Source organism: Canis lupus, chromosome X, assembly GCF_011100685.1.
Source record: "Canis lupus familiaris isolate Mischka breed German Shepherd chromosome X, alternate assembly UU_Cfam_GSD_1.0, whole genome shotgun sequence".
NCBI classification, from domain to species: domain Eukaryota; kingdom Metazoa; phylum Chordata; class Mammalia; order Carnivora; family Canidae; genus Canis; species Canis lupus.
Genome location: NC_049260.1, coordinates 102,481,443 through 102,505,534, shown reverse-complemented (window position 1 = coordinate 102,505,534; position 24,092 = coordinate 102,481,443). Strand labels below are relative to the sequence as shown.

General features: G+C 38.3%; 1 protein-coding gene across 1 annotated transcript in view; it reads left to right on the top strand.

The window, feature by feature from the left end:
* LOC611589 (fibrous sheath-interacting protein 2-like) overlaps positions 1-24,092 on the top strand; it is a 75,222-nt gene that overhangs the window by 25,176 nt on the left and 25,954 nt on the right. The window contains exons 12-15 of the mRNA XM_038588838.1: positions 76-136; positions 6,050-6,086; positions 11,862-11,886; positions 14,496-23,385. Of these exons, the coding sequence (XP_038444766.1) occupies positions 76-136; positions 6,050-6,086; positions 11,862-11,886; positions 14,496-23,385 (9,013 nt within the window). The remainder of the gene's footprint in view (positions 1-75; positions 137-6,049; positions 6,087-11,861; positions 11,887-14,495; positions 23,386-24,092) is intronic.

Sequence of the window (24,092 nt, the reverse complement as noted above, 5' to 3'; positions counted from 1 at the left end):
AAATAGCCAATGTTCAAATTTTTTGAAGCTCCTTCGAGGATTTTTATTGTTTTTTTTTTCTTGTGGCATAAATAGGTGACATATGCTGATTCTAATGATAAAAGGGCCAAGAAATCAAGCTTTACCAATGAGTCAGGTAAACATTAGCAACAGTTAAGTAAATCCTGCAATCTACTAACCCATTCATTCCACTAACATTTATTGAGCTTCTGCTACATGACAGCATTATGCTAATTACTGCGTACATGCAACGTAGAAAAGTCATGGTCCCTATCCTCGGTTTTACAGTTTAGTGGGGGAACACTAATGCCAATAATCACAACCCATGATGATAAGTGTAATGGAGATATGTACGTAGTTCAGTGGAAGCATAGGGAAGCCAGGGAAACTTTTACAGAAGAAGCCACAATTGGGCTAAGACATGAAGGATAAGAAATAATTTTCTAAGCAGATGAATGGAAGGAGAACCTTCCAGGAAAAGGAATAGATTTACCAAGACAGCAGATCATTGTATGTTTTCAGAAATACAAATTTTCTTAGAATTGCTTTATCTAAAAGTTCAAGTTAGAGAATTACAGGAAATGAAGCTAGACTGCTAGAGAAGGGTTAGATCATTACATTTCTGGTAGGCCATGCCAAGAAATCTTTTATCCTGTTATTGAAGGGCAACTATCGAAGAATATTGGCAGGGGTGTAATATAATGAGAATTTGTCTTTTCTACAAAGGGAAAAAAGAATTAGAGGCGAGAAGACAATAAAAATAATGGCATTTATTGAACACTTACTATATGCCAGTTAACCATGCAAAACTCTTTATATCCTCTCATTTAACCCTCCCAACAATTTAATGAGGACAGAAGTATTTTTATTTACCATTTTGCATACAAATAAACTAAGTCTCAGAGTGGAGAATTACCCTGCCAAAGGTTTCCCAGTGTATGTGACAAAACCAAGGTTTTAGCCCAGGTCTGTTGTACTCAACCAATTCTAGCTGTGATGCCATGCTGCTGCTTACTACCATCCAAGAGACTGTTAAAATAGTCAAGGCTAGACCACAGCAAATATCATTCTCAATGGGGAAACACTAGGAGCCTTTCCCCTAAGATCAGGAACATGACACGGATGTCCACTCTCACCACTGCTATTCAACATAGTATTAGAAGTCCTATAAAAAAAAAAAAGAAGTCCTAGCCTCATCAATCAGACAACAAAAAGAAATAAAAAGGCATTCAAATTGGCAAAGAAGAAGTCAAACTCTCCCTCTTTGCAGATGACATGATACTGTACATAGAAAATCCAAAAGACTTCACCCCAAGATTGCTAGAACTCATACAGCAGTTTGGTAGCGTGGCAGGATACAAAATCAATGCCCAGAAATCAGTGGCATTTCTATACACTAACAATGAAACTGAAGAAAGAGAAATTAAGGAGTCAATCCTATTTACAATTGCACCCAAAAGCATAAGATACCTAGGAATAAACCTAACCAAAGAGGTAAAGGATCTATACCCTAAAAACTACAGAACACTTCTGAAAGAAATTGAAGACACAGGGATAGAAAAATATTCCATGCTCATGATTGGAAGAATTAATATTGTGAAAATGTCAATTCTACCCAGGGCAATTTACACATTTAATACAATCTCCATCAAAATACCATGGATTTTCTTCAGAGGGTTGGAACAAATAATCTTAAGATTTGTGTGGAATCAGAAAACACCCGGAATAGCCAGAGGAATACTGAAAAAGAAAACCAGAGCCAGGTGCATCACAATGGCAGATTTCAAGTTGTACTGCAAAGTTGTGATCATCAAGACAGTATGGTACTGGCACAAAAACAGACACATAGATCAATGGAACAGAATAGAGAACCCAGAAATGGGCCCTCAACTCTATGGTCAACTAATATTTGACAAAGCAGGAAAGACTATCCCCTGAAAAAAGGACAGTCTCTTCAATAAATGGTGCTGGGAAAATTGGATAGCCACATGCAGAAGAATGAAATTAGACCATTCTCTTACACCATACACCAAGATAAACTCAAAATGGATGAAAGATCTAAATGTGAGACAAGAGTCCATCAAAATCCTAGAGGAGAACACAGGCAACACCCTTTTTGAACTCGGCCATAGCAACTTCTTGCAAGATACATCCATGAAGGCAAGGGAAACAAAAGCAAAAATGAATTATTGGGACTTCTTCAAGATAAAAAGCTTCTGCACAGCAAAAGAAACAGTCAACAAAACTAAAAGACAACCTACAGAATGGGAGAAGATATTTGCAAATGACCTATCAGACAAAGGGCTTGTATCCAAGATCTGTAAAGAACTTATTAAACTCAACAGCAAAGAAACAATCCAATATTGAAACGGGCAAAAGACATGAACAGAGATCTCACAGAGGAAGACATAGACATGGCCAACATGCACATGAGAAAATGCTCCGCATCACTGGCCATCAGGGAAATATAAACCAAGACCACAATGAGATACCACCTCACACCAGTGAGAATGGGGAAAATTAACAAGACAGGAAACAACAAATGTTGGAGAGGATGTGGAGGAAGGGGAACCCTCCTACACTGTTGGTGGGAATGTGAACTGGTGCAGCCTCTCTGGAAAGCTGTGTGGAGGTTCCTCAAAGAGTTAAAAATAGATCTGCCCTACGACCCAGCAATTGCACTGCTAGGGATTTACCCCAGAGATACAGATGCAGTGAAAAGCTGAGACACCTGCACCCCAATGTTTATAGCAGCAATGTCCACAACAGCCAAACTGTGGAAGGAGCCTCGGTGTCCATCGAAAGATGAGTGGATAAAGAAGATGTGGTCTTTGTATACAATGGAATATTACTCAGCCATTAGAAATGACAAATACCCACCATTTGCTTCGACATGGATGGAACTGGAGGGTATTATGCTGAGTGAAATAAGTCAATCAGAGAAGGACAGACATATGGTCTCATTCATTTGGGGAATATAAAAAGTAGTGAAAGGGAATAAAGGGGAAAGGAGAGAAAATGACTGGGAAATACCAGTGAGGGAGACAGAACATGAAAGAGTCCTAACTCTGGGAAACGAACAAGGGGTAGTGGAAAGGGAGGTGGGCGGGGGGATGGGGTGACTGGGTGACGGGCACTGAGAGGGGCACTTGATGGGATGAGCACTGGGTGTTATGCCAAATGTTGGCAAATCGAACTCCAATAAAAAATATACAAAAACAATCTTTAAAAAATATAGCTAAATAGGGGATCCCTGGGTGGCTCAGCAGTTTGACGCCTGCCTTTGGCCCAGGGCGTGATCCTGGAGCCCCGGGATCAAGTCCCACATCAGGCTCCCTGCATGGAGTCTGCTTCTCCCTCTGCCTGTGTCTCTTCCTCTCTATCTCTCTGTCTCTTATGAATAAATAGATAAAATCTTTAAAAATATATATATAGCTACATAGAGGAAAACCATTACCTAGAGAAAAGCACTTTTTCAGGTTTTGTTTTGTTTTTGTTTTTGTTTTGTTTTGTTTGGTGGTGAGGTGGGGTAGGGGTGGGTTCTATTCAAGTTTTTTGCCATAGTTGTATGTTAAAAATACATATGTATATAACATACATAGTGTATGTTAAAATCTTTACATTTATGTACTTAAGAAACAATTTCAGATTATATAAAGCAGTATATAGGTTTGTAAATTTTTGGAAAATAAGGGACAATATGAAGACAAAAATAAAAACCATCCAGATCCAAGGAAAAAAAATAGTCAAGGCTAGAAATGAGTCCTGAACAAAGTCAGTGGCAGTGAGGATGAAGAGCTGGGTACAGATTTGACTCAAACTAAGGAGGTCAAATGGATGAGATTTGGTTACTGATTGAATATGGGAAATGAAGGAGTTGAAGAGAACTCAGATTTCTAGACTGGGCAACTCAATGGGTAGTGAATAGTGGTGCCATTCAGTAGACAGGCAGTACAGAAATATGAACAAGTTTGGCAGAGAAAGAATTAGTTCAACTTTTCTAGGTAGATTATATTTTGTCCTCTAAATTCCCTTGTCAATCTGAGAATTATCAATAAGTATGTTTCTTAACTATTGAGAAATTAATATTTTAGGTCCCAGTGTTTTAATTAAATGCACAGAATATAACCTGTAAATCTTTAACACATTGGAGTTGTTAAGGTTTTCCTTGTGGCCAAATATGTGATCACTATTTGAAAGTGCTCCATGGACATACCAAAAAAATATATTCTCTTCTTGAAGAATAGACGGCTTTAAATAAATATTAAATTACGTTTATTGAGTATATGTCTTTACTGATTGTTTTGTCTACTAGATGTGTCCAGCCATTAAAGAGCTACACTGAAGTTCTACATTGTAATTGCATTTTTATCAAATTCCCATTGCATTTGTAATAGGTTTCATACAGGCTCTTCAGGATATTTAATCCACCATATTCCCAGAAACTGTAGAAGAGTTATTTATTTTGTAACAGTCACATTAATTATCTATTACTAAGTAACAAATCACACCAAAGCTTGGTGGCTTAAAACACACACACACATTATCTTATAGTTTCTGTGGTTAGGAATCCAGGAACGATCTAGCTGAGTGATTCTGACTCAGGATCTCTTATGAGGTTATGGTCAAGTTGTCATTCAGGGCTGTTGTAGTCATTTAAAGGCTTAATTGGGACTGGAAGGTTCACTTCCAAGATGGTTCACTCACATGGTTGTTAACAAGAGTTCTTGGTGCTTCACCTGATGGACCTCCCCATAGGGCTTCTTGAGTATCTTCATGATATGGCATCTGGCTTCCCCCGAGGGAGTGATCCAAGGTAAAGGGGCTGAAACCACACAATATATTTTATAACCTGGTTTCAGAAGTTTTATACCATCACTTATACCCTGTACTGTTCATTAGAAGCAAGCCACTGTGTCCAACCCACACTCAAGGGGAAGAGAGTTAACCTCTCTACTTCTTGGAGGGAATATTACCGAAGAATTCGTAGACATACATCAAAACCACCACAACAGTATTATCTTCGCACTTAGTTTTTCAGGCTCATACACAATTCCAGCTCCTTCCTTTCCAAAACTGTACACCTGCAAAAACATACTCATACACAAGGAAACTCAAGAAGGCACATAGAATTTTAAGTGAATGTTTTAAAGCAGATCATTGGATTTTACTGGTTACTCACAATACACTTTACATTTATTTGGAGAAAGATAAATAGCAATGTGCCTTGACTTTGAACTGGCTCTAATTGGTAATACTATTTTCTATTATTCAGAGCAATCGTTTGTCTAAGACTGTTTAGTGATGTAGGTGTATAATTGACATATACCATTCCAGTATTCCTATGGAGATATTCTACATGAAGTCTTCCTTTACTGTAATTATCTGGATATATTTTCTAATTCCACTTATGGAACTTTGCTAGATAGCGTACAAAGCATGTTAGACAGTATCTGAGTGGGAAGAGATTAGTGACTGTTAGACTAATAAACAAACATTGATCCAACACCTGTGTTAAAGAATTGACAATAAGTGTTATTAACAATAAGTGTTATTGAGTGCTTACTATATGCCAGACACTGTAAACCATTGTAAGTCCTACAATAGAAGGAAGTTTAGGGTGCTTTAGAAGCTTTGGCAGAGGATGCCTGTCTGTGCAGGCAGATTTCAAGGAAGGCTCTCTGAAAGAGATGACACAAGCTGAGTGAATCCTAAAAGATAAGGATTTAAAAGAGTGATATTAGAGTTATAAAGTAAATAGTAAGGGTGCAGGCAAAGGGAATCACGTGTTGTTCAAGATCTCCGGAGCACAGAATATATGTAGAATGGTGACCAGAGATGAGGCTGGTGAGGTAGGCAGTGGCCCCAGATTGTAAAGTATTTTATGCCTCCCTTGGAGTCCCTGGAGGGTTCAAACACAGTAGTGACAACAGGGAATAAAGACCTGATACAGAGCTATTAATAGACATTAATCACAGTTTTACAAGTAGCCTGTGAAGGATACCAACAAGTAGTAATTTTCTTTTTCTCTCCAAAAATTCACCTGTAGCTCAAGGAGTCTTCCCTTCTTATGATTCGTCAATTAGGTAAGTAAGAAAACTTAATAAATTAATGTGTTATTTTAAATTAACCTCTTAATAATTACATAGGAGTGCTGCTTAAGGGCAGATGCTCCCACAGAATCATCAGTTCTTATACTTCTTTTTTTTTAATCTATTTTTTATTTTTTATTTTTTTTTTAATTTTTATTTATTTATGATAGTCACAGAGAGAGAGAGAGAGAGAGAGAGAGAGAGAGAGGCAGAGACACAGGCAGAGGGAGAAGCAGGCTCCATGCACCGGGAGCCCGACGTGGGATTCGATCCTGGGTCTCCAGGACCGTGCCCTGGGCCAAAGGCAGGCGCCAAACCACTGCGCCACTCAGGGATCCCAGTTCTTATAGTTCTAATTGCATTCATTTTTTTGCAACCTCTTGGACTAAGCTAAAATTATAAAGTAGGTGGAGTTATTTCTGTTCTTATACCTTACCTCTAGTCTCACTTTTTTGTTCTATACTCCCCTAATACCCAGGGCCTTCACTCCCCTTTCAGGTAGCACTACTTCTTCCTTCCAGGTAATTTTCTGGGATCTAGATCTATTCTTTTCCCCTGTCCACATTCATTTTTTTAAATTTTTATTTATTTATGATAGTCAGAGAGAGACGGAGAGAGGCAGAGACACAGGCAGAGGGAGAAGCAGGCTCCATGCACCGGGAACCCGACGTGGGATTCGATCCCGGGTCTCCAGGATCGCGCCCTGGGCCAAAGGCAGGCGCTAAACCACTGCGCCACCCAGGGATCCCGTCCCCCTGTCCACATTCAAACATACATTACTTGTGCCTTTTGAGGTTATTGGTTTTCTAATGATGATGAATTAGTTTACATATAGTATTAATGACTTAATCTGTTACCCCATCCTGAGGATACTTGCACTGTAATCTAAAGTAATGGATCTCTAATGATGCAAAAATCAAGGACAGTGAAGATTTTTTAAAATATATATTTTATTTATTCATGAGAGACTCACAGAGAGACAGAGAGAGAGAGACGCAGAGAAATAGGCAGAGGGAGAAGCAGGCTACATGCCAGGAGCCCCATATGGGACTTAATCCCTGGACTCTGGGATCATGCCCCACGGCAAAGGCAGATGCTCAACTGCTGAGCCACCCAGGCATCCCATTTTTTTAAAAAGATTTTATTTATTTATTCATGAGAGACACAGAAAGAGAGAGAGGCAGAGACACAGGCAGAGGGAGAAGCAGGCTCCATGCAGGGAGCCCAACGTGGGACTCCATCCCAGTTCTCCAAGATCACACCCTGGGCTGAAGGCAGCGCTAAAACGCTGAGCTACCGGGGCTGCCCATCATCCCCCCCCCTTTTTTTTAAAGGATATTCTTTTTTTGGCCTAGGTGCCTTCCAGCCCTCAAACTGTGGTGGCCACTTATTCTGCTAAAGTGCAATTCCCCTCAAACTTGAATGTTTCATGCATATAAAATAACTCCTGATGGAATACACATATCCAACACCACCATCTTTTAAACACTCAAATCAAATGAGATCCAGGATAGGTCTTATAAATTCAAAATTCTGATGAAAATGGTTGGGTAGGTGAAGTAGCATGTGGTGGTAAATGGTGTTGACATTCAGAGCAAGCTTTGTAGAAGAAGGATATTGGGATCCCTGGGTGGCGCAGCGGTTTGGCGCCTGCCTTTGGCCCAGGGCGCGATCCTGGAGACCCGGGATCGAATCCCACATCGGGCTCCCGGTGCATGGAGCCTGCTTCTCCCTCTGCCTATGTCTCTGCCTCTCTCTCTCTCTCTGTGACTATCATAAATAAATTTTAAAAAAAAGAAAGAAGGATATTATGCTTAGGAGTGATGAAGTCAGTTTCACTTACTGAGTACTCATAAGATGCAAAGATGCTGAAGGAAGGAAACTGACTAGCCCAATATTAGGATAGTTTAAAGAAATAAAAGTGAAGAATGATGATTATGTAGTTTTAGAAAGTGTTAATTCCTGCTTCCCTCTTCCTCCTGCCTTCCCACTACCCTAGACTACAGAGCTAAGAATCACTTGAGTCTTTTCAAAAGCAAATGCTCTGGATACCCTTTTGCTAAAAATCTTAGTTCAGCTAAGATGAAGAGCTCTGCATATGACCTGGAGCTTCTTCCCCATTCCCCTCAAATACATAGCATCAAAGTACTTTTAGCTATACCTAAGACAATTCTAGGCCAGAGCTAACAACACCATCTGATCTGGCTCTGCCCAATGCACCCATGTCCCATTCCCTTACCTTACAAAGAGGAACACAGGTTCAAGGGCTTGGACTTAGTCCTCTTTCTCTGATGCAGCTCCTTGCTTCCCAAGCCTCAATGCTAGATGCATCATGCCTCTTCCACCACTTACCTCTCTCCCTTCTCTCCTCTCAACTCCTTAGTTCTCTGTTTTTTCTAATACCTACACAAAGGCCGTACTGGCAAGCTTAACAAAACAGAATTAGAAACCAAAGAATTCAGGACAAAAGAAAGCAAATGTGATAAGATAGCAGTGGGGTAGACAGTTGGAATAATTAAGCTTTGCATTTAGATACTGAGTATGTTCTTATGATTGGGTTGGAAGATGAGAGGAGAAACAAAATAAAGAAGACAGCAGGTCTTTCATGCTGAAGACTGTCCTCAGAAGTCTGTATTTCATTCACTGGATGACAGTCTAATGGCTTTGAGGAGGGATGTGATATTATCAAGTCAATAACTCTGCCGAACACCTGTGACAGCAGCATGTAGGACAAATGGAAGATAGTTAAATAGGTGCCCATTACAGAAGTCCATTAATGATTTGTGGCCTGCACAATGGCCTTCCTTTTGGAGTAGAGAGAAGTATGCATCTAAGATTTGTTAAGTGGGAATTTATGTGCCAAACTTTCTTGAGAACATACTATGTTCAAAGTATGGTTCTGGGTATTAGAGGGATACCAAGATGAATAAGGCACTACCTCTGACTTCAGTTGTGCTTTACAAAGCATCAGGACAAAAGACAGTGAGATTTGAGGGATGCCAGAGATTAAACTGAGGGCAGGGCAGTGGATAAAATGTCAAGAAAAAGGAAGGCCACCCGTGGTACCACCCAGATTTTGGCTTTCAGATAAAACCACTGATGTTAGGATAAAGAGGTACTGCTTTATATTCCCATTTGGCCACTGGAATGAATAAATGGATTTGACAATAGAGGGACTATGTGTGTGGATGAGTAGGATGTATCAGGCATCACCTCAAAGCTATGGGCCTGAGATACAAACAGAAAGCCACCAATTAAATTAAGAATTAGATATTCAGGGCAGCCCGGGTGGCTTAGCGGTTTGGCGCCACCTTCGGCCTGGGTTTTGATCCTGGAGACCCGGGATGGAGTCCCACGTAGGGCTCCCTGCATGGAGCCTGCTCCTCCCTCTGCCTGTGTCTCTGCCTCTCTCTCTCTTGCTCTGTGTCTCTCATGAATAAATAAATAAAATCTTTTAAAAATTAGATATTCATCATTAGGCAGACTAAAACTTGGGTTTGTCACATTAATCCTCAAGGGGGGGCTGGCCAACCATGTGGTATCTTTTAAGTTATCTTCTGGACTAAAGTGAGTTTGTATGGAGAAGGTCAGAAGCAAAAAGGTGTATTTATAGTTTTGTGATATGACAAGTTAAACTGTGAAAAAAGTGTGTCTTCTCTTTGGGGCTTCTGAACTAATGGTTATTAATATCACTGCCCACTTTATTTAAGAAGTAGGAAGTTAGCAGTACAGATGACCTAAATCTTAGACAGTTTCCTCTAGTAGCATCAACCTATTGAGGAAAACCACCTAAGACTAGGGAAAAGTAGATGAAATACCATGTCACTCCTGGAATGATGATGGAACTTTCCAATGTAACAGCAAGTTCATTTGCATGTTTCTGTTCAATTGCATGTTCTGTCCAAGAATCTGATAATTTTTTGTGAACTGTAGATTGTACCTGATATTACAACTATTTTCTAGTGGCCTTATATGAGTCTTTCTCATCTGTCTGGTTAGTTTTGTTTTCAGTTCTTTGCCATTTCCTTTTATCTAAATGCATGTTTTGGGGGCAGAAAGCCTGTGGGGACAGGTAGCAACAAATACACAGGACACTCTGGGTTCCACTTGCTGCCTGTAGTGTGAGGTAGAGAAAGCAGAAAAAAAGAATCTGGATGCATTAGGTTCCAGAGGACCTACAAGAAGAAATTGTGCTGGAGTTGGCCTAAGAAACAGTCTTAGAAAAATAAAGCCAAAAGATAGGAACTGTATCACCAACATCAGCATTCATGTTACAGGTTCCTCATTACAAAAAAAGTAGTAATCTGAGGATGGGCTACTGCTCCCTCACCCCAGCTGAGACCCATAAGTTTTTCTTTTCCTACTAGGAATTAGGTTGTAATTTCAGAGATGAACTGTATTTCTCAAAATTGAATTGTAGGCCTTGGGGAAAAAAGTAATTTTGAGAACACAGTAAGGCCAAGTAAAAATGAAGATAGAGTACCCTTTTTCCTTTAGGAAGGTCAGGAAGAAAAAAGGCAAGTGATCCATGTAGGCAGGAAAATATGAAAATAAATTGTAATTAGAGTCTCGGGACTTTTTTAACCTTTTAAAGTATTCTATAATTTACATGATTGTATTGTTCTCTTGCTACAATTTAGTAGAATATATTTTTGTTTACATTTGGTAAATGATAATAAATAATTTTGATTAAAACATATAATAGATTGCAATGACATGGATGGAGCTAGAGAGTATAATGCCAAGTGAAATAAGTCAGCCAGAGGAAGATAAATACCATATGATTTCATTTATATGTGGAATTTAAGAAACAAAGCAAATAGCAAAGGGAAAAAAGACAGGCAAATCAAGAAACAGACTCTTAACTTTAGAGAACAAAAGGATGGTTACTGGAGGGAAGGGGGTGGGAGGGATGAGTGAAATAGGTGATAGGGATTAAGATGAGCACTGTGTGATTAAAATAAAAACTTTAGGGCAGCCCGGGTGGTTTAGCGATTTAGCCCCGCCTTCAACCCAGGGTGTGATCCTGGAGTCCTTGATCGAGCCCTATATGTCAGGCTCCCTGCTTGGAGCCTGCTTCTCCTCTGCCTGTATCTCTGCCTCTCTCTCTCTCTCTCTCTCTCTCTCTCCCTCTCTAATAAATACAATCTTTTTTAAAAAATTAAAAAATAAAAAATAAAAACATTAAAAACAGTGAATAGAATATTATACCTAGAAAATGGCTATATCTAATTTGGTGTTGCATATGATTAGAAACCCATTATTTTAATCCATGGATCTTTTCCTACTATTGGGTGAGGGGAGAAGACTAGCAATTTTGAGGAGGTGGGCAAAAAGCAGGTTATCAGGAAGCTCTGATGAAGAGGAACAGGCAGAAAGGACTAGTGGGCCCCCTTGTGCCCAACCCCATGCTCTTCCCAACCCACTATGAAAACAAACATGGCTAAGTAGTTCATGAATAGTAATATTAAAGAGACATTAGTTTATGCAGCAGCTGTTTACTATTCTACTGTGTATTCAGCTATCATTCTACTCCTGTGAGTAATGGAGCATGTCCTATACCTACAGGCCAATATCTAAGTAGGAGGCTAAATAGGGGGATTAGGCAAAAAATAAAGCTTATTATTTTTTGTGAATTGCTAGACAGAAAAAAATTCTCCCAAGCACAAAGGAGATAATCTGATTCAATGTTTAGGAATTTGGGGGGGGGGGGTCATTAGATAAATTATTGATCAGAAGTAATAAAATCAATTTCTTTTTACTTTTCAGACAACAGAATGGCTGTCAAGAAAAAGTATGTACGATGAAATTCATTGATAAAGCAACACGTTAAGGATATTTTATAATATGAAATTAGATAAAAATCTGTGAATCACAAAATGAGCAAAATCATCTGTTGACATTAGTCAGTCTCCCTCTTTGCCTTCTTCTCTTCTCAACTTTCACTCTCAGTTAATCTGGAGTTTTGCAGAGGTCCAAAATTACTGTTATTGGCCCTTTGGGCAGAGGGCTCAGGAAGATAGGTTGAGGGAGCACTAGGAGATTTAGTTATCTTGAGAAAAGCATCAAATACCACAAACCCACTCCATAATGGGAAGCCATCAAGGGAAATGCCTTTGCAGACCACTGAGATCTGGCTTTAGGGCTGAGCATCCTGTCCCTTGGGCATGTGAGCCAGGATGCCTAGATTTGTCTCTTAATTTTTCCGAGAGTAAGAAAAATCTTAGGATGGTACTCCATCAAGAGAAGGGACCTGGTCACCTGAGAACTGCAACTTAGACCAAGTAAAGATGAAGGTGAACATGAGCCCCAACTCATGAATACGAGAGGGGTTCAGGGGAATAGTGCACCTACACATTCTTTCACCTATACACTGCTCAATTCAGAGAACATGCAACAAACACAAAGACCTAGACTTCTGGCACCAAAAGGATATTTCTTGGTTTAATAGTATAGTGAAAAGAAGCTGAAAATCAGATTCTGTTTATCACATTTCATTTCATTAAAAACTTTAGGAATGCTCCTATTTTATATATATCAAGGTTGAAAATGCCTCTTCTCAGCTACCTTAAGAGTAAGAGTGTGGGTCTTCTGTACTTTTTCTCTGGTATTAAGAAAATGATATATATTGAAATTCTTAGCTACTATGTATTAGAACAGATTTGGACCAATTTAGCCCAAGAAGGTAAGTAACTTACCTATTAATGTTTAGCGGTTATTCCTGGAAGTGTTTAATTTAGGACACATTTATGTAAAACAAGTGTTTTTCAACCATATGTTGTTTTCCCAAACTATGTTTTTCAAACTCAACAGCCATTTTCTAGTCGGTGCAGTAGGTGACAAAGAATGCATTAAGAGAACCAGATAGTGGTGATGTTTGCACAACATTGAGAGCATGCTTAATGCCACTGAACTGTATGCTTTAAAATGGTAAAATGGTACATTTTATGGTCTGTGTATTTAATAACAATAAAAATGCATTAAAAGATTTGGGAACTGAAGTGGAAAAAAAATGGCTTTTCCTGGAGTGGTTCTCAGACCTTCTCTAATGGATCAGGAAAGATGTGCTACATACGACAAAGTGTTAACTTTTCATTGAATATTAGCCTAAACCTGAATAATCTGGAAGCTAACTTTGAAGGTAACTGGGAGACAACCACCACATTATAGGGAAGCTGGTGCCCAAATGCCAGGATATCAAATAATGCATAGCCAGAATGCCAGGCATCCAGCCTTTGTGGCCACTGACTTGCATCCACAGCTTTGAGAAATGAGTTTCTGTAGAAGGTATGCATTCTTGATCTGGCTGTCTTGAGGGTAACAATAACTTAAAAACATACTATTTTATTATAGGCAGGAGGATTTTTAAGTTCCTAAAATATATCTACAATAAGTAGAAGTACATAAGCCAGTAGAGAGTTTTGCAGGTACACTTTTCATCTGCCTCCAGTCCAGTCTAAGCTGTGACCATAAGTACAATTAACCATTGAGGGAAAGGCCATTTAGGCCTGGTCCCTCTGGGTTTCTACTTCAGCTCATGGTGAAGGCTTCCCTCTACTGCTCAGCCTTCTGGCTCTTTGAGTCCATCCCAGTTCTAGCTCAGCCTTTTCAACCTAAATGAATGTGTTTCTTCATGAACCATCCTCTGCCTCCCTCTCCAAAACAGTTGACACTGATAACCTTTTGCTGGACCCAAAGCCTGTTCATTTTCCCCAAATCATCAGTGCTAGTTGTTGACCATTAATTAATCCCTAACACGTAGCTGTAGTTATCTGCATATATGAAAACACAGTGAACTGACAGGAAGGCAGCAACAGGCAGGCCACAGAGGCCACAGGCTGACCCCTCCACTGTGGTACTTTTTCACTCTTATCTACTAGCAGGACAGATGCCTACATAAAAGGAGGCTATCTCTGCAAAGGCATATAAATGTTTTGACTGCAAATTTGTTTTGTGTTAGAGATAATCTGGTTTTTATTTTTAAGAAATATGACTTGGATCATCAACGCAGTCTTACTTCTTGCCAGAGCATTTGTGTTCTGTGAGCCTAGACACCCACTTATCTTTATTTTTTAACCAGGAATCCATTTATGCTCAGCAATAAATGCTGAAAATCAATGTTCCAAGGGATTTTGAATCAAAGGGAATCTTATTCAAAAGAATAGATTATAGCCACAGAGAATAAACCAACTTGAAATTAATCTCTTCATCTAAATAGATCCTTTCCAAAAATAAAATAAATAAAAAATAAATAAATAGATCCTTTCCTGTGTTCTCTCTACACACCATAGCTGGATTCTAGCTATGTATTGTTTGATAAAGGAATGAAAGGTTAGCCCCTGTCCTTACAATAGAGTAAATTCATATGTGATTTCCCTTGTGTCCTGCTTACCTCCTTTCCAGGTAACTTCAGAAGAACTGAACAGTATAGTTCATAATATAATGACCTGGGTTGTGGCTGCAGTAACCAGTGTATTATATCCAGCCATCACAAAATATGAAGAAAGGTTGCAAAATATTGCATACCCAATGCCTGATGACACTACCCTCTCTTCCAGTAGTATGAGTTTCTGCAGCACATGCAGTGAAATGCTTCTATATGAAACAGGCATTCAGGCAGCAAAATTTCAGGCAGAGGCCTGTGCAGACACAGCTGACAGGTCAGTAGGGCAACCAGTGGCACCCGTAAAACAATCTTCTGCCCACAAAGAAAGAACAGTTACAGGGAAAACACATCACAGGAAAGAACAACCTAAAACCTCTGAACCTAAATATGATAAGACTGCTGAACCCCCCAAGCTTACAACCTATAAACTCGATAGTCACCTTTTCACACGGACTGAAACAGGTACAAAGAAATCTGAAGATGCTACCACTAAAACAGATGGCTTAGAACACCCACTGTCTTCTGATGAAAAACCAAAAGTTGTAAATGAGATACAGGAGTTAAAGAATGTTTTTAATAACTTTAAATATCACCTAAAAGAGGAATCTGAGTCAATTTTAGAAAATATACTTCATGAAATGGTGTCTGAATTAACCAAGACCATCCCCACTCTCACTTCTGTTACCGCCGAAACTTTGGTTGATCACACTGACACTGACAAAGGAGACTTGCTCCCCAGTGTCAATATCTCTTCAGCAGCAGCTGAAATTATGGAAAATGTGCTTGAGAAGCTACAGTCTGCAGTTGAGAAAACATGTATTGAGTTATTTTCGCAAGAAAATCAGTCAGTTCACTTTAAATCAGACTTAACAGCCAGTAGGGAACATTTCATGTCTTCAGAAGAAAAAACTTCAAAAGCTTCACTGCCTTACACTGTGGAGAACATGAGTGGTATTGCAGAGGATATGATTCACGTGATTTTAGAAAAGTTGGCAGCTCTTGCATCTTCTAAGCAAAATGAACTTGCTCATCTTGAAATCACGACTGACCTTGCTTATCGGCAACACAGGGAAGATCCAGTATATATGTTCCTTCAAAGAGCCAGCAAAAGGAAATCCAGTGCTGAACCTGACGCAGCCAATTTGATTGGCAAAGAACACATACAAAACTTGGTGTCAAATATTTTTTCTCAATCCTCTCTGGTTGGTTATATAGAGGAAGCAATCAGCACTATACTAAATTATATACAAATTGGACTTAATAATGAGAAACTCATTGCATCTGAGGAAACAGTCATCATCCTTCATCTACTTGATGATGTCTTGACTCAGTTACATCAGAAACCAGAAAAAACAGATGTTCAAAAGAGAAGATACCCCGGACTGAGTAGTCTTTCTGGCCCTGAGGAAGAGCACAGACTCGCCAGCACCAGAACAGCTAATGATTCTAGACATGGATGTCTCTTTTCACCCATTAATGTTCCTGGCATGGTTCTTTATTCTGAAGATGAAAACAAAGAAATAGACAAGATTGTGGAAAATGTACTGATTTCATCTATCAAAGATGAAAAGGCAAAATTACAAGAACAGGTTTCTGATCACTGGTTAACAAGGGAAAATGCTGATTTGAAGTACAAAAGAAATGTGAACTCACCTACAAAACCAGCTTATCAAGACCAAGTAGCATTTTACAAATGGGGATTAAAGACTGACCTTCCAGCTTCTGGTAATAAGGGCCTTTTTAAGGACAAGCCATGCTTGAATAAAGACCTTTTGCTTTTCAGCCAAGAGGAAAAGCATCAAATACAAAAAGCCTCAGAAAATATAATTACAAGTATTTTAGCACAGATGCTCCAAGACATATCTTCTGGGCCCTCTGGTCACTTCGATTATAAAAATGATAAGAAAGCTTCACTTCTTACCTCAGGAAGCCCACAAGATCTGTCCAATCAAGAATGGATGAACCAGATGTTCTCTGTGTCAGAAATCCAAATAGTAGCTCAAGAAATTGTAGATGCTGTATTAAAAATACTTCACATAGCTTATAGTCACATTATCAGACATTCTTCATCAGTACCTCAAACTCCTCTAGATAATGCTGACATACCAAATGAAGAGCCTTTAGAAATACGGCTGGAGAGTAAAAGGAAGATGAAATTTTTATCTGTACTTGACACAGACCCTACAAAACATCCCTGGTTAGAACCTGAAGAAACTAAATCAACACCTGAACCTGCAGTTCACATTAATGATAAGATCACTTACACAATTTTTAAGAAGCTGAACTCATTTATTAGTCCAAAATTGCAAAACCACCTTAAACCAGAAAGCCCTGTGGACCATTCGAAACCTGCACCTGACAAGAAATCTTCATTTCAATATTACCTTAGTACTTACACAACTAAAGTGGTAAAAATTGTTTTGGATGCTATGCAGAAAGAACTGAAATACAATAAGAAAAATCTAAATCTTGGGAAGAGTGACCCTCCCAAAGGCTTTATTGATACAGGAATTTTTGCTGACAATGAAAAGGAATTAGACTCTTTTGTCACAAAGCTAAACAATGACATTATGACAGGTTCATTAGCAGCTTGCATTTATGAACTGTTGAGTGGAAATACAGGTAAAAGCAATGTTCTGCTCCCTTCAGATAAGGTAAGGTCTAAAGTCTCATATGAAACTTCTGACAATGATCAACAAAAACTTGTGCCTTCTCAAAGTCCTCATATGCTAGAGGAAGTTCACAAATGTACCGGATTGCAAGTGTTAGACAGAATTGGGGATACTTTATATGATATGATACACAAGCTCATAGGAGACCATCCATGCTCTCCCCTATCTGATGAACAAAACAGAGAGTGGATCAAGAATTTGAGAACAACTGCATTGCAGTCTAATATTCAGCTCATTTCTTGTATAATTCTAGAAGATGTCATTAGAAAATTATGTAGTGTTGAGATGGATCACATTTTCACAAATTCAGAATTTAAAAATATCTCAGAATATATTGATACTGACAGCATATCATTTGCTTTGCTTATTGAGGAAATGGGCAGATGCTCTGACATAATCTCTAGCATGGTGTCCAGTGTGATCCAGCCAGGTAGTCAAGGGGTGACTAACGACAAGGGAAAGACAACTGCCCCCAAACCAGGGACCACAAAAGAAAAGTACCCAAATAAACTGGAAGTCATGGTTTCCAGTATCTTTGAAATGGTTTTTGCTAAGTTGAAAGAGTTTGCCAAAAGAAATTTAGAAACTCTGGGCGCTATAATCAATGAAAATAAAAAGAGCAGTAAGAGGTACTGGGAAAGTGAAAGTATCAACATCTGTACAAACACACGTGAAAAACAATTGCAGTCTGCTTTATACATGCATGCAAAGAAAGTATCAAGTACTATTTTGAAGGCTATTCAAAAGGAATTAAATGTAAGCTTGCCATATTTGGAAACATGTATAACCAAGCCACTACAAGATAAAGAAGTGCTTAAGAATCTAGTCAATCTAATTTTAGATGCAGGGGCCCCTCATATATTTAATGAAACTGAACCAGAAGAGCAAGAGATTGAAAATTACAGATACAGGCCAACTTATGGAAATTTTCTTCCAGGAGGGGCTGACCCAGAGTCACATCTAGATGATCCTGCAGATATAGAGAAAGAAAGTGCTGGAGAGGAAATCTCACCAGAAGAGACTAAACCAGAATCTCTTATGCAATGGGAACTAGAAAGGACATTTAAAAAAATTGAAGTAGAACTCAATGAGCCAGGAAAGTCCCCAGTTGTGCCCATTATAAGAAATATTTTGAATGAAATTTTTCAGAATGACTTAATTGATCAATTAAATGTGCTTACTCTCTCCCAATCCTATTTATGTGACATTCCTCATCCTGGTGATAAGCCAGTTGCTCAAAAATCAATTCAATCTATGGATAAAAGAATGGATCTTTTAGTGTCTGAGGCAGACGTAACCGTTGTTGCAGATAACGTTGTTAGAACCATACTTCAAAAACTTTATTCTGCTGTCATAACAGATAGAAGTGCAAGTGAAAATACATATAACACTATCACCTACCCAGGAAATACCTCTTTTCCTGAATATGCCAGTGGAGAAAAGGCCTCTCTTCACTCTACCACATTGGACAGAAATCCATGTACATTTCAGTCCACATTTAGTAGTGGTAAAATGACCAAAAGGAATGTAGTTGAAGGTATTATACAGTCAGTTTTAACAAATTTAGAAACATTTGCTACTTCCAAAGTGACGGCTCTCTTTTGTCCTCATATCAGCTTCACAATTCCATTGGCTTTGCCTCTATGGGAGGATGAGACTGCTTTAAGCCAACCATGGCTATCAACCAAAGATTCCTATTCTGATGAACAGTTTTCCTATTGCTTAGTGGATCATAACAAATCAGGAAAGACCACCTCAATATGTCAACTGACTGCCTGTAAATTAAATACATATGCAACAGAAGTGGCTAGACAAATTTTACAAGAAATCAAACGTGAGTTAGATAAAGAAACAAAAAGTCCACTCTTAATCCACAATATTGTGGTTTCTGACAGTATCCCAAGTCAGATTGTTAACACAGTGTTAAGTATTGTGTCTACTAAAGGCAAATATGAAAAAAACCTATTTGACAGAGAGATTAATCCAGATCAGCCAGAACATATTGTTGAAAAGCTGTTCAATAAAAGTGATTATCAAAAAAAACTTCAATTGCAAATACTAGATACTATTAGGAGTATCTTAAGTGACATCTGTGAGAAAACACTAGATGAGAATAATCTCCTACTTGCTGCGTCTACTCTTAATAAATTTAACATAAGTGGGAAACATTTAGAAGCAAACTCTGCAACAAACCCCAAGTGTGTAAATAAGACTATTTCAATGCTTTTAGTTCCTAAGTCGTGTGTCACTATGATTTCCAGTGATATGGTGGATATTGTTCTTCAAAATCTCACTTCTGCTATCATGCTTGGCATAAATGCAAAGGATTCTATTTCTCTGAAATTGCCCCTGACATTTTCTGATGCATTTCCCAAAGCAGAGCATCGACAATCTCCTGTTGCAGACTCAATGAATGAGGTGATATTTCCATATGCAAGAAAGGGAAGAGATGTACAGCTGAAATCAGTTTATTCTGATGATAATCAGACAACTGTACTTAAAAAACAAGATGCCAAGAAATCTGCTTCCAACCCATATGAGGAAAATGTTCACTTCATTACTAAACCCATTTTGAATAGATTAAAATCTTTTGCCACAGAAAGAATTAATTTGCTACTTACTCCTGATACTGATTCTACAGAAAAAACATATGTTGGCCCAGAATTTACAAAGTGTAAGCAAAACAATAGTGCAATTCTTGAAACAAACCAAATGTCATCGGATGTGAATATACTAAAAATCTCAACAGCTAGAACCATTCTTGGTCAAGAGGTCACAGATTACACATTTTCTAATTACAGGGAAAAACATGGACCTGCAATTCATATATCACAAGCCAGTCTTAGGGATTATGCTGACATAATCACCAGTACCATTTTGATGCTTATAAAAAATGACATAGATATAGAAATCCAAAAGATGTATTCATATCCAAACAATACTTCATTCCAAGAAAACATAATTGCAAGTGAAACTGTCAACAACATCTTAAAGAGTTTACATGATAAAATATCTTTAAAGACGAGTAGGTTTTACTCACAGCAGAATTCTAGCCTGTTTATGCAACTAGCTGTACAAAATGAAATATTGCCGGGTCAAAGAAAGATGGAAGACAACGCTGAACTGTCTCTTTTTTCAAAATACCCATATCAAAACCGAATTATGTCAGAAGCAGAAAACCTGAGAAGGGTTTTGGAAGAAATATTTAGAAATGGAGAATCTAAACAGGAAAAAACAACTGCTTTGTTAAGTGCAGTTAAGGAAATTTTAAAGAAGGTGTATCAAAGGGTAATGGAAGACATAGACAATTGGCCTCCATTTAACGAACCCCCCCACTTTACATTTGATTCTAAAATGAAAACAGCAGCAACACAGAAGAAAACCTTGCAGTCACATATAAACAACGTTGCAAATGACATAGTTGAAAGTATTTTCAGAAAAATGTTTTCAATAGTAATGACATCCTTATATGAAAAGAATGAGACCAAGGGAGAATTGGAAGTATCTGGCCATGATGAATTACTGGTGAATCCAACATGCTTTCAGGAATTGAAACAAGCAGAAAGAAGTGTTCCCCTTGAACATGGGATACTGCAAATTTATCCTTACACAGGCATCAGAAGTGTCACTTCATTAGAAAACACCTTGTTGCAATTTTCTCCATCACGAGTGGGTGAAGAATTGGTCCAAAAGGTCCTCAAAAAGATCACAAATTTTGTTTTGCCGTATCTAGAAGAGAATTTGTCCCCTAAAGATCAGTCTGATGGAGTGCAATCTCTGAGACCATGCAGTTCTAGTTCGAAAGGGAGCCCTAATGTAAGTTTTAGAACAAACCTCAAAGCAAAATCAAACGTTATCTCTTCACCTAAATCTGGAACAAAACCACAACTAGGACCTAGTGGTGCTAAAGCCAAAAGCAAGTCCAAGTTAAGTCCTAGGGAGAGGACTTTCAGAGGCAGTCAGTCCAATACTGCCATTGGTCTGCCATACCTGGTATCAACAGGAGATGCCAAAAACTCCTTAGTGAGAACAAAACTCCCCACTGCGGAACTAAAAATGTATGCCAAGGATATAATAATCAATATTCTGGAAACAATTCTGAATGAATTTGAAAAGGTGAGGCAAAATAGACTAATGGTAAATGTAAACACTTTAACTTCTGATCAAATCATGACAGCAAGTAAAATAGTTAATGCAGTTTTGCAAGGATTATATACTACAAAGAATGAAAATTTGGCCAGCCAAATAAAAGGCTCATACTCACATGATCTCAAACTTTCACAGGGGAGTTTTAGGACAATCTCTCTTGCAAATCCAGAGCCCCATTTCTCTTTGGAGAATGTTTCTTCTCCGCTAGAGAAAATCTTCCCTAAAGAAGATATTTTTAGACAAATGTTTGATAAATGGCAAACAGAATCAAATGACATGGAAAATGAAAAATATAAACTATTGATGATAGCTGAGACTGTTTTGAATGAAATTTCAATGAAAACAAAGGAATTAGAACAATCTGTTTCACTTTTAAATTCCTTACCTCTTGAGGCTTGTGAAAGCAGGTACCATAACTTTAAAAGAGCTGCTTCTGGAGCTGAGGGCTCCCAAGCACAAATTAATATATTTGGTCAGGAAATTGTTAAAAAGCTATTAGAAAAATTAGAGGTATACTTCATGACTCAGATGTTCATAACAGATGGTAAAGAAATGCTAGAAACCAAGAAAGAAACTACTACTAGAAGTCAGTGTGGCTCCTTAAAAACAACCAACCTCAACAGTATTCCTATATATCACACAAAGTTGGAAGACAAAATATGTGAGGGCTTTAGCCACCGAATTGCTCAAGAGATCATGGAAGGGGTTCTGAACACCTTAGAATCATTTGCAGACCTACAGTTTAAACATATCTCTATGTATGCCTTTTCTGAAATTGCGAAAATACCTATTGAAAACTTTTTTGCTGTCCAACAGAAGCCATTAATGAAAACAATACTGCCCAAGTTACAACCACCGTATAAGTTTCCTAAGGAATCTAAATCAAGTAATATGATTTCCCAGGAGGACACGCACAACACCCTTCAACAGCTTCACTCGTTCCATTCAGAACTGCTTACTTATACTGCTAACACTGTCAATGACATGCTTGGTATAATTAAAAACAGGTTAGACAAAGGAAAATGCCAAATGGAACCATCTTCAATTAGCACATTTGAAGAAAACATTGTGGCAAGTCAGCTCATCAGCACACTGATGGACCAGTGTACTCACTTCTATGAGTCGAAGATCAAAAGCCATCCAAAGCAAAATCTGCCCCAAGTAGCTGAAAATGCCTACACTGCCAGTTGGCCCAGATTTGCAACAGGGGTGGAAATGTTCACTTCAAAGTCAAAGGGAGTTAGCTGTGGGGATGATCTTCCACAAATCCCTAGCTTATTTTTGTATTCAGAGGAAGATAGAAAAGCAAAGGAGAAGACGTCATCAAATCTACCTTCGTATGTCAGATACTCTGTAGAAGATACTCCTAAAACCACAGAGCCATTGGAAGAACTTGAATCAGAACTTAAACCATTATATTGTAGAAGTGAAGGCCAAGGCCTCAGCCATTTTGATCAATCTGTGAAGGCAAACAGCTCTCTCCCAGAAGACAATGTCTTACAAAAACTATCTCAGAAATCCAGTGACTCTGTGGAAGCAGCATCACAGCACCCCACGTCCTTTATAGAAATGGAAGAAAGTAAAAATCCAAGAGTTCTTCACTATGAGCTGCCCAAACCAGTTCTTAAGCCAAACCAAATGCAGACAACAGTTTCTCCACTTAAAATATGTGTAGCTGCCGAAAATATTGTTAATACCATGCTATTGAGTTATGACCTTCCAAGTCAAACCCCACATATTAATGAAAGTATAGAAACAATGAAGCCAATTTTTATATCAAAGGCAGAGCCTTTGTCTAGAATGTCTGAAGAACAAAAGGATGAGAAAAGCTTGCTTAAAATATGGGAAGAAAGAATTAGCTCTATAACCAAAGGAAAAAATAAAAACCTTACAGCAAGTGGAGAAGATTTCACTTTACTAGAAAAGTGGAAAGACAAGTACCCAAAGTTAGAGATAACAGAACCCAGCAAAGAGACTGAAGTCATTACTTTTGCTGATCAGGAACTGGGACCACATGAAATCCATCTTGTAGCAAGATATGTTACTACAGCTGTGGTCACACATTTCAAGAACTTTGAAACCAGAGGTGAGTGAGGAGGGATGACTTATAAAGAGGTGGCATCATTTTAGAGGAAAAAAGTCAATGAGTCTTATTTGTAACTCTCAAATCCAAGAAGCTCCATTCATTGCTTCTCTGAAAATAGCCTTGGATTTGGGGTGGTTGTTTAACGATGTGTTTTTCAACTGGTCAGTATGCTAAAGGAAAAAAATGTTGACAGATTTACATAATTTTTATTTGGAGAGGTGTTGTTCAGTTTTCACTATCAACAGATAGAATTAAATGGGCATAATTTAAAGTAGATATTTTGATTGGGCATGAGGTATCGCTATGACATGATGATGTCTTGCTTGGGACATATAGCTGCCCTAAAGGCAATTCCCAGGTAACAGTTCAAAGAAAGTTTGCTTTGTCTTGTGTTTATTTTCTTAAAAAGACTTCTAAAATTATAGTCAGGCTTCATACATAGTTGACTGTAATGATCCAACTTCTTTTTGAGATATACAGTTAAAGTCTTTGCAATTATTGATGATACAGTTTGTAAGAACAATGGCCTTAAACTTCTTCTGTTCATGTTCAGTGTTCTGACTTAAGTTCTTTTTAAGTACAATACTCTAAATCCATGCTTACAAATAGGATATCTGCACTCTCTTCCTGTAAATGCTGAGATGCACATACTGGTTTGAACCATATGAAATAACCATTTTTATGTGTCAAAACTGTCAAACATCAGA